The sequence below is a fragment of the Phytophthora cinnamomi genome (genome assembly GCF_018691715.1).
Source record: "Phytophthora cinnamomi strain GKB4 chromosome Unknown Contig25, whole genome shotgun sequence".
NCBI lineage: Eukaryota > Oomycota > Peronosporomycetes > Peronosporales > Peronosporaceae > Phytophthora > Phytophthora cinnamomi.
In genome coordinates, this window is record NW_027150958.1 from 341,291 (window position 1) to 356,348 (window position 15,058).

At 54.8% G+C, this 15,058-nt stretch overlaps 5 protein-coding genes across 6 annotated transcripts; 3 read left to right on the top strand and 2 right to left on the bottom strand.

The window, feature by feature from the left end:
• Window positions 1–53: 53 nt before the first annotated feature.
• On the bottom strand, window positions 54–1,739 carry IUM83_16885 (Protocadherin protein; the record flags this gene model as incomplete). Its single annotated transcript, XM_067941797.1, has 2 exons — window positions 54–423; window positions 892–1,739. 2 exons carry the CDS (start codon window positions 1,737–1,739, stop codon window positions 54–56), a joined length of 1,218 nt encoding a protein of 405 aa, XP_067794398.1.
• A 2,286-nt stretch (window positions 1,740–4,025) lies between these two features.
• Window positions 4,026–6,062, top strand: IUM83_16886 (Gamma-aminobutyric acid receptor subunit beta-3; the record flags this gene model as incomplete). Of its 2 annotated transcripts, XM_067941798.1 has the most annotated exons (2): window positions 4,026–4,826; window positions 4,928–4,948. In XM_067941798.1, 2 exons carry the CDS (start codon window positions 4,026–4,028, stop codon window positions 4,946–4,948), a joined length of 822 nt encoding a protein of 273 aa, XP_067794399.1. The 2 variants fall into 2 exon arrangements, with proteins under 2 accessions (XP_067794399.1, XP_067794400.1); XM_067941799.1 differs by having other exon boundaries at window positions 4,026–6,062.
• Window positions 6,063–7,964: 1,902 nt separating this feature from the next.
• On the top strand, window positions 7,965–9,505 carry IUM83_16887 (uncharacterized protein; the record flags this gene model as incomplete). The annotated part of the gene is made up of 4 exons (XM_067941800.1): window positions 7,965–8,091; window positions 8,227–8,274; window positions 8,397–8,474; window positions 8,568–9,505. 4 exons carry the CDS (start codon window positions 7,965–7,967, stop codon window positions 9,503–9,505), a joined length of 1,191 nt encoding a protein of 396 aa, XP_067794309.1.
• Window positions 9,506–9,956: 451 nt separating this feature from the next.
• Window positions 9,957–12,730, top strand: IUM83_16888 (uncharacterized protein; the record flags this gene model as incomplete). Its single annotated transcript, XM_067941801.1, has 3 exons — window positions 9,957–10,086; window positions 10,158–12,560; window positions 12,618–12,730. 3 exons carry the CDS (start codon window positions 9,957–9,959, stop codon window positions 12,728–12,730), a joined length of 2,646 nt encoding a protein of 881 aa, XP_067794401.1.
• Window positions 12,731–13,206: 476 nt separating this feature from the next.
• On the bottom strand, window positions 13,207–14,769 carry IUM83_16889 (uncharacterized protein; the record flags this gene model as incomplete). Its single annotated transcript, XM_067941802.1, has 3 exons — window positions 13,207–13,761; window positions 13,835–14,008; window positions 14,077–14,769. The coding sequence occupies 3 exons, from the start codon at window positions 14,767–14,769 to the stop codon at window positions 13,207–13,209; spliced, it is 1,422 nt and encodes a 473-aa protein (XP_067794316.1).
• Between the last annotated feature and the right edge of the window lie 289 nt (window positions 14,770–15,058).

The following is a 15,058-nucleotide window of genomic DNA, read 5'->3' on the forward strand; positions in this document are numbered from 1 at the left end:
GATCTGCAAGTTGAAGCGGACTCTCATAAATGATGTTTCTACCATGTTCTGGTCTAGCTTTCGCAGAGCGCGGGGGTGGCCTGCTTCGGGTTGTTTGGAGCAGGAGTTGCGTTTTTGTGGTTGAAAGTCGTCGGCGCAGGCGTCGCAATTTCAACATTGGGCGTGGTAGGTGCCGGTGTGGCGTCGACCTCGTCGCTGCCGTTGCTGCGGTCGACCGGTGGGCCTTGATCCACCTGACTAGCGTTGTCTGGGGTTGTCGGGGCTGGCGTCACATTGGCGTTGCTCCCGTCGACACTGGAGCCACTGCCACTTTCGGACTCGCTGCTATCTCCCACTTGCACTGCAGTGGAGTCGCTACCGCTGCCTTCTTCGCTGGTATCGCCGACTTGAACCCCACCGGCGTAGTCGCCACTGCCGTTTCCACTGACATCGCCGACTTGAACCGCACTGTCGTCGCTACCCGCGCTCTTACTGCTGTCGTCGTCATCGCCGTTGATCTTGACGAACAGCTGAATGTTTCCTCCGGTCGACGAATGCGGCACCCACAAGACCAACGATCCGCCAGCGGAATTGGGGATACCGAAGCGGCCTGCACGCCAGCGGTCAAAGTACAGCGTTTTGTCTTGCAACTCCTTCACGGTTGAGCTCCAAGACATCGTCTCACCGCTACGAACCTTGACCTTGGCCACCGTGTCGCCGCCTGAGTGGATGACCACAGTCACGTCCTCCGAGTCGACACTCTTGAAGGTGATGTTGACTGCGCCATCGCCAACCCTCTTCCAGCTGCCGTGGCTCCCCTTGAACGCGTCGCCTTCCGTGGTGAGTGCTAAGGCATCTTCCAGCGAGCCGTCGTCAATTTCACCCATAAAGGAGGTGGGCCCACAGATGGACTGGGTGAACGCGGACAACATGCCCGCGATGCCAGTCGGGTCTAAAATGCCAATGACGTCAAGCCCCATCTTAGCCACCGAGACCAGGTAGTCGGCCGTCGAGGTCGCTTTTCCGTTCTTGTCTTCTGCGTTATCTACGATACCATCGACAATCGTGCTCATTATCGACCGCAGACTGTCGCGCATGCTGTAGGCGTCGCCTGTGACGTTGCGAACGCAGTTGTTGGTCACAGTAGGGATATCGGACACCAAGAGCTCCGAGACACTCAGTGCCTGGCGGATAGCACTGATCGAACTGCTGGGGTCATTTTCCTTAACGGCGACCACGAACTTTGTCACCTTGTCGGTAATTTGCTGGAGCTTCGAACCGCAATTTACTCCCGACGTTAGAACGTCCTGGAGCTGCGCAACGCTGTCACCGTCCATGTCTTTGATGGAGTCGTCGACACCAAGATCGCTCATGTATGCCAGAAAGTTCTGTGGGTGCAGCAACGAAGCCCCGTTCGCCACCACTTCCGTAACAATCTGGTTCACGATACCAGCAACTTGAGCGTTCAACTTGAGCGTTTCCTCCGAAACAGGGAGCCCAAGGCACGTGGAAACAGCAGCAGGCAGTTGATTAACGACGAGGTCCGACTGGTTCACCAAGGCCAGCAGCTGCTTGGCTTCGGTGCCGTTGGCCTGCAGTTCATCGACGTAGCTCTTGAGGGAGCTCGTGGCAGTGAAAAGCTTCTGTCCGCACTTGACACCGAGGGTTATCGCCTTGCTAGCTTTGACCAATTCGCCAAAGATGCCAGCCGTCGCAGCGTTGAGCGCCACAGTCCCAACCGAGGAGACCTTCTTCAGCATTTGCGTGGCGCAGTCGGCACTCTGCGGGATGCACTCCATGCCGCACTCCACAGGGTAGTTCAACGGACATAGTGCCCAACATGTTGCGACGCCGTCGGACTCATAGCCTGCAGCGCAGGTCTTTCTAGACAGATACGTCTTGCGGTAGCAGCCGTCCTTTGATGCGTTAACAGGGCTCACCCAATTCGGGAGATCTGCTGACACAGTCGCGATGGTGAACGACACAGCGAGTAGCAACGCTAGACAAGTCGAAACCCGTCGGAACTTCATAGCCATCCAAAGAGCTGTATCCCGTCTTGCTGCAAAATCCGGAATGGCACATGGCAACCGAACGCAGTCAATATGAACTCACCAACGCAGCGCAACGCAACGACATTCGTTACGCGCTGATGTTTGGCTCCAACAGCTGACAGGAAATTTAGTGGCTGGTAAGGTTGTACGGACACAAAAAATATAATTACATTATCGTTTTCTTTTCTGCACCAGATAATAAAAAAGAATGTTCGTTAATCGTCGAGCATACGTTTACTCGGAACCGAATGTACACCCTATCTATTACCGTACGAGCAATATTTCACAGTGAAACTGTACAGCCGAACTGTACCAAGGATACATTTTTTGCTGTGCCTTCTCTTTGTTCAAATTCTTTCAAACCTGCATGTGACGTGCTTCCATCATTCTCGATCAGTGAGGCAGAACTAACCGTTCAACAATTGGTTCTTCATTTCCTGTCGAGGTTGTTCACATGTCGGTGCACGAGCTCAGGTATCCACGGTGGTCAACGATCACAGGGTTTACTTCATCGATCTCTCGACATGGCGCGAGGGATGGATGCATGTGACGCGCTGTCATCTTCGTCATCCCGGCAGCACACGTAATGAAACCGAGTGGTTAGCTCCAACCTAAATAGATTCGCTTACTGACAGTACATGTAAATTACTTTAATACATGTAGTGTATCACATTGATTCCAAAAAGGAAACTTTTCCCATCATTTTGAAGATTTTGAGAGCCATTCGATCTCCAGCGCTGTCCCAACTCCCAGCGACTCCAAGCGCCCCTGAAACAGCCGCCACCCGACCGGGAAGATGACCCCCCACTGCGTTTCTATCCAAGACTCGAAGGCGCGCTGTTTCGCCTGAAATCCTCGCTCTACCGTGCATCTTCAAGCAGATCGACACATTCCTCATGACTTACGAAGAAGCCTCTATCGAGGCAACCAAGGCGGGGCTCGCGGAGAGGTTGTAGCATGTGTTTGGGTGCCGCTGGCAGGGTACGCGACGAAGGAACTCACCGACTACAAGAGCTGGAAAGGCTTGCTGGATGCTGTCAAAGCAGCCGCATACAATGGCCACCTTGACGTCTTCAGACTATTGCTCTCCAAGATCTACCGGGGGTCGGAAAACGAAAGAGATGGAGATGTTTGTGGCACGGCACATCATGCGTTTTTGGCAGCGGCCTAGCGTGGCCACCTTGACGTGCTCAAGTTCACGGTGGAATTCGGAAAAAAGAGGGACTATACAATTGAACTCGACGGCATTGACCCGTGCAATTGCTGACGGTCACAAGGATGTGGTGGAGTTTCTGCTGGGTTTTGATGGGTTCAGCAAGAGTTTTGAACAGGCACAGCGGAAGCTTCGGACCGACTCTCTTGTCTTATGCAGGTCGGGGTCCTACGGGCCCAACATTCAAGGCAAAAAACCCGCACCGAACACGAGGAAAAAAAACTCGTTCAAAGCAGGACCCTGCGAGGAGATACAGGTATTAATACAACGTAAGTGTTCACTGTGTTGGCCAAGTCCTGGCGTGTTGCCGTAAGTGTTCACTGTGTTGGCCAAGTCCTGGCGTGTTGCCGCCGATGAGTTTCCGGAAATGGTCTCGCTGTAGCCGCAGCACGCCGTGAACCAAACGCGTTATTGTTGAAGTGGAACCAACTGTCGCTATGGGTGACGGACTTGGTACACATACCCGCACAACGCCACTCATGAAGTGTAGCCCTTCATCAGCAGCATCGTCCAGCAAACTGTGGGCCGCTCAATCGATTTCCTCCTGCGATTTGCTAGACCTCAACCCTCAAACTGTAGCCATGAAATGCCATCCGTCCTCTTGTCAAGGTTATTTTTCACCTTGAGAGTCATCATCAAGAGCGGGTGTCAACGATACATGCTTGTCACTCTATCAGCTGCTTAGCCATGCGGCAGCCCTCGATCAGATTAAATTCTTGGCTATCCTCCTGTCTGGCAGGGGCTTGACCGACAGCACTCTCGTAATTGCAGCCGACGTCACAATGAAGAGCAAGACCAGTCTCCAGGCCACGACTACGGCCACGATCGAGGAAACGCAGTCGTGGTCGAGTGTTGTGCTGAAGGACAAGCTGACACTAGAACATGCCGCCATCGACATCAATACCGATCGAGTCCTATATCACCTGCACCTCGAACTGGAGCACCCGATCCCTGAAGCGTACCTCGCGAATGCCGAATACATGACGCTGACATGGCCGGTGGGCGGCATCTGGAAGATCATGCACCTCAGCGACAACAACAGAAACGTACACTGCATGGCATGGCGCAAGACCGAAATGGATCACTTCGAGGTGGAGGAGCTGGCCAAGAAAGTCGAGGCAGCTGGAGTAGCAGAAGACCTGGCCAAGAGCAACAGCTCGACATTGGCCGCAGCGGAAGCCGACGATTTACCGCCGACGCTCTTTCCGTGGAAGATGCAACTCGGAAAATGGGGACACGACCAGCATTGGTTTCTTCGCGATATCATGCCACCACACGACCGAGACAGCGTTGGAAGCAGCCACCCGGGACCATTAACCGCACACTTGATGGCTGGGTTTTCGCCGCTTGAAGTGCAGATCGAAGTGAACGCAATTACGTCCGTGGACACGGTGGGTCAGACGTTCACAGCGGACGTGACGTGGGAGGTTACGATGCCTGCTATTACCACAATCCGTGAAGACTCCGTGTTGCGCGAGCTGATGGACATCCTCGAGTTTGATGAAAACCAATTCGAATTCACGAATGTCAACTCGATGCAAGAAGAGCGCGATATGACTTCAAGCCTCTCCCCTGCAGGGCCGGTGCATTTTACGGACTCGACCAGTCTTGCACTGCCACTGAAATCCACATCGGAATTTCTGAGCCATCTGCAGTTTAGCCGCCGTGTTGTTGCCGTCTTCAGCGAGGAAATGACTCTACGTAGCTTCCCCGTGGACCAGCAGAAACTCACATTCGCGTTCTCGACTGGAACTGGTGTTCGTAAATCTCTGCGGATCACTCCTGCGGCTGTGGACGCCGGTACCTTTGTCATCGCGAACTACAAGCTCGGCAACGTGTTCGACGTGGTGCATCACGACAAGGTTTTCGTGGGCGAGATCGATGCTGATGGAGACAAGAAGTTAATTCGTTTTGAGATGATGCTGGAGCGGAGACCTGGGTATTATGTGACGAATGTGGCGATTCCGGCAGGAATCATCACGTACTTGTGTTTCATTTCGTATGCTCCGCTATCTGATGGCTCGCTCATGGACACAGGCGATCGCGTTCAGATCGTGCTGACGCTGCTGCTGACTGCTGTGACGTTCAAGAACCAAGTCGCGTCGTTGACACCGCAGATTTCCTACTTCACCACGCTGGATCAGTACGTGTTCTTCTGTTTCATCATCGCCTGCTTGGTTGCGATCGAGAATGCTCTGTTCCCGCTTTTTGTGGATTTATTCCCGAGACGTGAAAGCTGGCAGGAGAACAGTTTGCTGGGGTTCTCGTGTGGCTTCTTCACGCTTGTGAACGTCGTGTGGGCTCTGTACATCATTGTGTTTGTCAAACTGCGCAGGCGTGCCTCGGAGGCGCTGATCAAAGTGCATGAGATGATCCGAGTGGTTTCCACTTCAATCCCGCCAGAGCATCGCGAAGCCGTTCTGCACGAGTACTTGGAGCGCCTCAACTTCCATAGGTGGGAACTCCCTAAAGTCAGCTGCACCGAATTTGGCTATCTCTATGTGCAGCTACCTGACGACGAAGCACCTCAAACTGCACGAAGTGACGCGAGGGTGGCGCTACACACAGCTAGCCGCCAGAAGGCTGATCGAGAATTCGATGCATTCAAAGAGATCTACGAGAAGCTGAACCCAGCAGGATCGCTGTTGTACTCATCGGGTCCCGACAGCGAGAAACCATTGCGTGCTGCAAGGCCAAATGAAGCCTTTTTGGCTGGTGGTGGTGGCCGCGATCGAAGGCGCTCTGTTGCGTTGACCAGCAGCCCCGTAGCTGCGCCTGCAAGGACAGTCAGCCAGGTTAAGTACCGTCGTATGGTTTAGATGCCTGGTATTGAAGTGGGTCTTACACGTAGTGTCACCACATTAGTGAATGGAAGATTGCATAAGGCAAATCAAGTTGTAGTTAAAGATTCCAGGTATGCTCGACTTGGATTCAGCATGATCGACTGGCACGGTGCCGGCCAGTGTACATGTATCTGGTGACTGCGGTCTCGTCTTGGACTATGCGATGGTGGCCAATACCTTGACATTTCATCTCGTCAACTGAGAATTGGGTTTGCTTCGTCCTGCTTTAGGTTAGAAATGCCATCGGCCCTCACACACGTGGAACACGACACCTCGTCGTATATCCGTGTGGACGAAACAGAGTGGATAGGTACGCTAGGTATGGTGTTATCCCTTGTCAAGCGGTTGCGCGACACACGAAGCATATCGGTGAAGAGCCTTACCTCACTATTTACAGGCTCGTGAGCAAGTGCATTCGAAGTACAAAGTCGCAATGAACCGCAAGCTCAGTATTCCGACCGTCACTATCGAGGAAACTCAGTCGTGGTCGAGCGTCGTGCTCAAGGTCAAACTGGCCCTTGAACATGCCGCCGTCGACATTAAAACCAAGCGTGTGCTGTACCATTTACTTCTCGATCTCGAGAACCCGATGCCAGATTCGTATCTCGCAAATGCCGGTACATGACGCTAACATGACCGGTGGGCGGCATCTGGAAGGTCATGAGCGTCAGTGACAGTAGCTGCAAGGTTAACTGCTTGCCGTGGCGCAACACCGAGATGGACTTGATCAGGGTGGATGAATTGGCAAAGATATTCGAGGCAGTTGAAGAAAAGGCTAACCGGCGTAGTAGCTCTACAATTGCTACTGCAAGCTCATCGAGACTGTTCTACTGGAAGATGCAACTTGGCAAGTGGGGCCACAACCAACACTGGTTTCTTCGCGATATCATGCCTCCGCAGAACAATCTGCCGGGGCACTTGACGGTGCACTTGATGGCTGTTTTTTTTGCCTCCAGATCGAGGTGAACGCGCTCACCGCGGTCGATACGGTGGGCCAAACCTTCTCCGCTGATGTTACCTGGGAGGTCACGATGCCCGCAATCACAACGATCCGCGAGGACTCTGTGGTGTTGAAACGTTGCCCTCGTACCAGAACGCTTGATCCTTCCTGCTCAACGAGACATTTTGGGGTCAAGTTCGGCACCGGCAAGCTCCTTTTGTATGAAGCGTGTTTCTCACCGAACCGGTCAGCAGCTTAACCGTAGTGCATGGGCGAATATTTATTTTTTGATGTCCACTCAACGTGATGTCGAGAACCTCCTGCAGACCTATCACTCTCGCATCGCATGCTTCCTTCGCGTAAAGCACGGTTGCTTTGCCGTACAACCCGCACGCTAGTTCGATACGATTTTCCCTTCGCTATGAACTTTAGCCTGAAGTCACTTGCAGCCACTTCACTTCAGATACAGTATGCACATTCTCATCAAATGCTTGAAAGTGCCTTCTTGCCTCAGAGCATGATGTCATCGCTAACTCACTAGTCGAAACATACCGTTGAATAAGCTTTTTGACTCTGAGTTCCAGAAGTTAAAGTTGACCTTGGCATTCCACTGAAAGCTGCATATATTATCACAGCCCAAAACTCTTCCTTCGAATTGGTGCACTTACTGCCTCCGAGAGGATCACTTGATCCTCTCAAAAGAACTAATCCTCTCGACTTTGACAATCTGATTCCAGGTCCGCCCTCCGTCGGACTCAGACGTTCTCTTGTTCTTTGTATCCGCAACTGCAACCGCCAGCTAGGGAAAGTTCCCAAATTTGTGGAACGTTCACACAGTCTCAGATCTGAGTCCGTTCTGCGGTTGTCGAAGTTGCTTCGTTCAGTCGCCGCCAATTGAACGGGAAGGGATATCATACTCGTCACTATTTGCAGCACTAATGCACCCCCAGCTGCACTCTCTGTGGCCCTGGGCGGGCCTGCGTCGAGCGCTGTACGTGCTCCTGCTCCTTCTGAGCGAGACGCGCCGGACGCTGCTAGCCGCCAGCCCCAGCGCGTCTGCCAAAGGTGAAGGAGAAAGAAACAATCAATCGACGTTCGCACCTCCGCTGGTCGTTTCAGTGTCTGACTCGCTATTATTTCTGTCCCTGTTGCTCTGCATCTCTCTCTCTCTCTCTCTTGGTCATTGCATGCGCCTCTCAGCCGCCAAGACGCGCATGGAGATCCGCGAGCAGGACTTCTCCTTCAGCGGTAGGCTGGGTTGAATGGTCCCGTCGCCCGAGCAGCTCCGCTAAGGATTCACTAACTGGCTCCTGTTGCCCTGTTGCCCACCGCCGCGTGGGTTGACTTTTGTATGCTTTGTGGCACTGTAGATGGCGCCCGGGAGCGGCCAGTGATCGAGGTGGTCACGAAGGACGTGAGGACGGCGGACATTTTCAACATCATGCAAGGTACGGCACCGATCGAGGACCAGCGCGGAAGCTGCGTGCTGTTGCTGCAGTTCGCTGACGGACGGCACGCGCTGGCGCTGTGTGTGTACGCAGCAGTGCAAGGGGACGCGGACGCTGATGCGCCGCTGGAGGAGGCGACGTCCTGGTGGAAGGACGCCGTGACGGACGAGTTCTCCAGGCAGGACGTGGTGGTGCTGGCGCTCATCACGCTCTGCGTGCTCCGGTTGATGGTGTTTGTGATTCAAGTGACGTGGAGGTTGATGAAGCTGCCGATGCAATGGTATAACGCGTTGGAGAAAGCGGAGGAGGAACGGGAGGAGGAGGAGGGAAGTTGCAGTGAGGACGCGACGTCGAGCGAGAGAAAACAGTTGGCGATCGTCCGCTTCTGCCATCTGCAGTTCTTGCTAGTCGTCGAGAAGTTGAAGCGCGAAATGCGGGGAGCGAAGATGGAGGACACGCAACAAATGGTCGCGTCCTTGGCTGTCGCACAGCACGAAGAGGGGAAGGAGGTGACGCTCGCGGAGATTTTGGCGACGCTGCGAAAAATTCAAGCCAAGGACAGCAGCTTCAAGGCGAGCGAGGTGGAGGAGCACCTTCAAGACATCAAGCAAGACGTGGATGACGAAGAGGATGCCGAGGCAGGTCTCTCCGATGCCTGGACTCGGCTACAGGAAATCTACGCGTCGTTTTTGCGGATTCAGGCGACGATTATCCGCCGGCAGCAGCGGAAAAGGAACTGGGAGTGGCAAAGGAAGCAGCACGAGCAGCACCACCCGGACTCTCGACGTCGGCAGCGGCGACTGCCCAGCAGCGAAGATCCGACGGACGAGGTATTGCAACAGCTACAGGAGCTGACGAAGGAGCTGCCGCAGGGCTTCACCGCCGACATGTTCACGTCGCTGGGCAACGCCATGCACGAGAACATGGTCGCATCAGCGGAGCCTGAGACAAGCCCCGCTCCTTCTCCACAGCTGGAGACCAAGCCCACACGCGCTGCCGACACCACGCACACATCCAGCGTCTGTGCGTAGAGTCCAAGAAGGCACCAACAAGCGCACAGACCACCAACTTCGAACTGCGATGGGTACGGGCAAGAAGCACCTCGCTTTTAAAGGGGGGGGGGGCGACAGTAGGTAAAAAAACACGTCAAATAGGAGTAGAACGCACTAGGCAGGTAGGGCTCAAACCAACACCATGTAACATAACTCACCACCCACCAACCGCCTCACCACTTCGATCACCCACCCATCCGTTTCGTTCGTTGCGTGTCAAATCCCACAAAAAAAACCGCCCGCTTCAACTTGACCAGTCACTAAAACGCGGTCCTCCTCCGAGTGCCTACTGTGAAACCAACAGTAAAAGCGCCCACATCTCATAAATGGGGAGTTTTGGCGCGGGATGGTTCTCGGAAACAGCCCAATGGAATCAGGCGGCGGCGGCGGCGGCGGCGGGCACTTCGCCTTGAGGCCCGCGAGACGCACGATGCCGAGCCTCCGCCGGCCGCTGGGCGCCAACGCAGCCTCGCTGCGCTGCCTGCGCCGCCTGCTGGCGCCCGCCTTCCTGCTGCTGAGCGCCAGCGACGCGCGCCGCGCCGTGGCCGAGCGCTCGCACCGTACGTGCACTAAACCGGTCGCTCATGTCGCAGTATCTGGTCGCTAACGTTACTCTCCAATGATTGCCCAGCCTACCGGCGCGTGGAGATCCGCGTGGAGGACTTCAGCTTCTCGGACGGCGCCGAGGACAAGCCGCGCGTGGCCATCGAGGCGCACGACATCAAAGGCTCGGAGCTGCAGCCCTGGCCCGACGGAGACGTGCACGTGGTGACCTGGGAGGCCTCAGACGAGGCGCCGCAGCGTGCAGCTGCGCCCGCCGATGCAGAGCTCAAGAAGAAGCAGACGCAGCCAATTGCAGCCGTTCCCGTGGCTCTAGAAGAGGAGGAAGAAGAGGAGGAAGATGATGACGCAGAGTTCCTGGACTTTGGCGTCCAGGCGGCCATTGCCAAGGCCAAAGACGACGCTGCGCTGCGGCGCTACGCGTCCTACCGCACGGCCGTGTGGTGGTGGAGCCACGACAAGACGGAGCTGTCGCCGCAGGAGCAGGCGGCCGTGCTGGCCGTCGTGGTGGCCATGCTCACCGTGCTGGGGCTGGGTTTAGCGGTGCTCTGGCACCTGCTGTGGTTCGCCTGGCGGTTCTACCGCGAGAAGAGCACGCTCGGCCGCCTCTTCCGGGAGCAGGACCCGGCCGCGCTGCAGCAGGAGCTGCGCAAGTTCCCCGCGGACTTGCTGTCGCTGCGCATCAAGCAGATCGCCTGCGTGCGGCTCCGGCATTTGCAGGTGGTGGCCAATGCCAGGGACTTTAAGCAGCAGTTGGAGGCCGTGGCGTTCCGTGAAGCGGACATGGAACTGGTGAACCTGCCGCTGCACCCGACGAGCCGGAAGGACATGACGTTCGCGGAGATCCTGACTGCTGTGGAGGAGATCGCCTGCAGAGGAGAACAGGTGGCCGTCGAGATGATGCAGCTCGTGGTCCCGCCGAGGTGGAGAGGGTACGTGGATGAGGACTCCTGGCTGAAGGCTCAGGATGAGAGTCTGCAGAGCCTGCACCTGGAGAACGCCCGCGTGCAGCAGCTCTCGGAGCAAATCTCGGAGCTTATCGTGGCCAAGGTGAACTCCAATGAAGCCATCCCGAAGCCAGTGTTTCTCCTGTTGCTCGCCTCGCTGCGGCAAAACTCTGGAAGTCCACCTCAGAATGGCACGAACGGAAACGCGACGTCTAGTGAGATGGACGCATTCGCCCGGTGCTGGAGTGGGAGTATGACCATGAGCGGTAGTGTGAGCAACCTTGGTGGCCAGAAGAACAAGGACGAGTTTAACTTCCTGCTGAAGGCATTTGACGAAGTCGTTGAGCAGCAAAAAGTCCGACAGGAGCTGCAGACCGCCATCGAGAACTTCCAGTCAGCACACGAGCCCGAGCACGAGCAGTTGCTGCTGCTTGAAAATGCAGACAGTTCGAGCAGTAGTCAGATTATCCGGCGCACTAAACAGCTCGGTGCCACAACAGCTGCAACTAGCGGGGCCACAGCCGCATCGATGCGTCGTCTAGAGCGCTGGGTGGACGAAGCTGAAGTGATGGAGATGACCTACGTTGAGGAAGTTGAAAGTGCGCAGTTTATGCTGGAGGATGCCCGACGCGACAGCTTTTGCGCAGCAATTGTCAGCAACGAGGGCAAGGGTCTCGATAGTGTGCAGACTTTGGCGACGAATTTTGTTGCACTGGGCGCAAAGCGTGAGGATGCAATTCTGAAGGCTGGCGAGATCCTTGCCAATCGGTCGAACATGATGTTACTGGTGAACAGTCTTCGCGGTATGTTCGATCAGTTGCGCAAGCGTGACATCATGAAGATGAACGAGCGCCGAAACCGAGACCGCGCCAAAGCTCAGGAGAAGCGCGATCGGATGGCTCAAAAGTTTTACAACAAGCAGCAACTGATCGCTGAAAAGATTGAGCGAAATCGTGAGGCGCAGCGTCAGTTGGAAGAGGAAGCACGTCTTCAGCGACGTATGGAAGAGCTGAAGGAGTGGCGCGCGCAAAATTCACGGGACCGCGCGTCTTTCGTGTGGGCAATTACCAAAACTGACGTCCTCGTGGTGCTGGTGATAATGGCAATCGTGTTCTTTGAGAACGTGCGCGAGGTAGCGTTCGTGAAGCCTTTATGCCAACCGGATGATAGTCACCACTGGTGGATGGTTTCTTGGTGGGCACCGTCAACTCTCCAGGTATTTGGTTGCGAGGTTGCATACGGCATGAAAATCCTGGGTATCCTTTTGGCACTTGGAGTCCTATTTTTCGCTGTGGCTCAACTCAACCTCGTGGCTGTTATGCTACCAGTGATGGGCGCAATCGCGCTCTACTACGTGCGCAACGAATGGATGAACATGTTCTTCCGCCTCCCGTTGTTGCTCGTCATTTATGGCTTCAACTCGGGCATCCTCTTCCTGTTTAACCGCTTCGAGGACCGCAGCAACGACGCCCACGTGGTGAAGGAAGGTGACAAAGAGCTTGTTGTTCACGCTACCAAGAAGCGGAGTATGCTGCTCTACATAGTGTTTCCGCTCTTGTCGCTGCTGCTGACAGTCGTGACAGGTGTAGGCATCGCCTGTGACGCGCCTGACCAGTGCGCAGTCGAAGCATATGAGGCCGTTACGCCAGTCCTGGCGGGTTTATGGGAGCTCGCGCGAGGAGCCTATCGATTGTAAATGCATGCCAGTTAGAGCGTCAGCGCACGGCAGGAGAGAGAACAGCACGCGAGTTGTGCGAGTATTTTGCTGGCTGATTGACCAGGGATTTTTAATTTGAATGTACTACCTAGAGATCGAAGCGAAATTTTTTCTTCAGATGAGTTCGAAGCATCACGTCATCAGTAAGTCCGCAGAGTGCAATCTGGTGCGACGTGCTCAAGGTTATCATTCGACGACACAACAGCACTTGATGGCTGGTTTCGAGGAAATTCTGCTTGAGGTCCGCCACGCTCACCATCACGTCGAAGCAGGCGGTCTGAAGCGTAAGAATGACCAAGTTCGGTGAAGTGCCGAAGGATGGCAATGTTAATATGGCAAAGCAGAGGAACAAGGAATAGATGCTTCGAAGGATAATGGGGGCGCTTCTGTCATTAGTGAAGCAGTTTTATTGCGTAGTCGTCGGTGACTTCGGGATCGTACCAGGAGGTACTTAGTCAGTTCAAGTAGACGCAGAGCATCGCAGCAAGCGTTCCAGCGGCAGCAGCAATACCGAAGCACACCACTGTCGGCAAAGGTTCTTCGTTCACCCACTCCTGACCAAGCATCGCCTGGTTGATCGGATGCTCCGGATCACTAATTGGCTTCGCACGGGACTTAATTGCACGGCGGCTAGCTTTCGCTGGCTCTGCGATAATTCTTTCCTCACGTTTCTTGCGCTTGCGGAGTGAGCGAGACATCACCTTGTTTGGAACCACCATGTTCTCATTCTTTTGCACGACAGCACCATCGTTCAGCACCAAAACTTCGTCTTTCTTGTCGACTAGCGTACTCTCGGATAGATCGGGCGGGGTCAAAGTTGCTTCATCTGCCAAGTTTGCGTCGACGACAATCGTGTTGGTGGGCTCCTCACAATTTGCTGCTGATAAATTATTTGAAATTTCTTTCAGGCCGTGGGAATATTTCTGACGGCTTTCAGCACAACCATCTTCGCTCCAGACATCGTCATCTTCGGTGTCGCTATACGAAAGCGTCGGGACCATATCCTCAAACTGCAGTAGTCGACGAAAGCATAAATCAGTGACTAGGAATCTCGTCATGCAAGTCAAAAAGAGATACACATACCTGAAGGTCCCGGCGAAAAATGTGGTCTGAATAGCGAAGAAGCGTCTGCACGAAGCACACACCCAATGCTTCACTATTGATCTCGTCGCTATCGTCACTATTAATCTCGCTATCGCTGTGATTCTCCATGCCGAAGACTTTAACATGATATTTGTTGGTAAAAGTAGATAGTACCTGCAAAACAACTCGCTGGTCAGCATGGCAGCAAGCGAGTACAGTACTTTAAACGCGTACAAGCTTACCGTTTTGGATTGATCATGCGCTGTCAGCCATCGCAGCAGGTTCATAAGCGCATCGAGACACTCTCGTTGTTCGATGCTCACCAGGTCCACGGCATTCACGAGCGGGTACAACATAGGCAGAGGCACAGGCTCCGTGTTCTCCGAATCCTTCTCCTTCGCCAGCAAGTATTCCAGCGTCGACGACAGCATACTGCTGGGTTCGCAGTGCACCAGTGGGGTCTCCATCTGCGCCAAGTACGCGGTTAAAAGTGCTGCGAGCACACGGCACTGCGCTGCAGCCTTGGCGCGCTGCTGTCGAAAAAGTCTCTTGATCACCACGAAAGCCCTCTGCTCCTGCAATAGTCCGTCAAATTGGTTGCTGTTCACCTCGCTCTGCACCCAGGCGAACAGCGCCGCATGCAGTCGACGTTGCAGCTCCTTCGTCTGTGCATCCAGCAAGTCCGGCGTGGCGGTGTCGGCAGCGAACACTGCGAGTTCCGCGTCCGTCACGGCCAGCTTGGTTGTCTGCGAAAGGAGCACGAACAGGTACAACGCGATGGTGCGGATCAGGTGCAGCAGCATTCCATCCAGCGGATCGGCGTCGTCCTTGTCGTCTCCGAGATCGAATTCCTGGGTTTCTGCGTGTTCGTCAGCGTGCAGCAAAGTCTTCGGGTCGGTTGTCGCCGACACCTCGGCCGTCACGTGCGTCGCCATCGCTCTGTTGGGCTGCAACTCGCCAGCAGCTCCGACAGTGTTGAATTGGCCAGTCGAGTCGAATCGATCGAGTTGAAGTCGCAGCGGTTACCAGCGCAGAGTTCTCTCGATGCAACCAACGGCCAGGCGAGAAACGTGCGTCTGCGGTGGAAATAGCCCCCGCGATGGAGATATTAACGAGGTGTTGACGGCGACTTGAGACGGTGTCAGCCTTGAGGCCAATGGGCTACTGAGCCCTTGAAACGCAAAGCCATAATTTGGTGGGTGGACTGCAAGTCGTGATCCACAC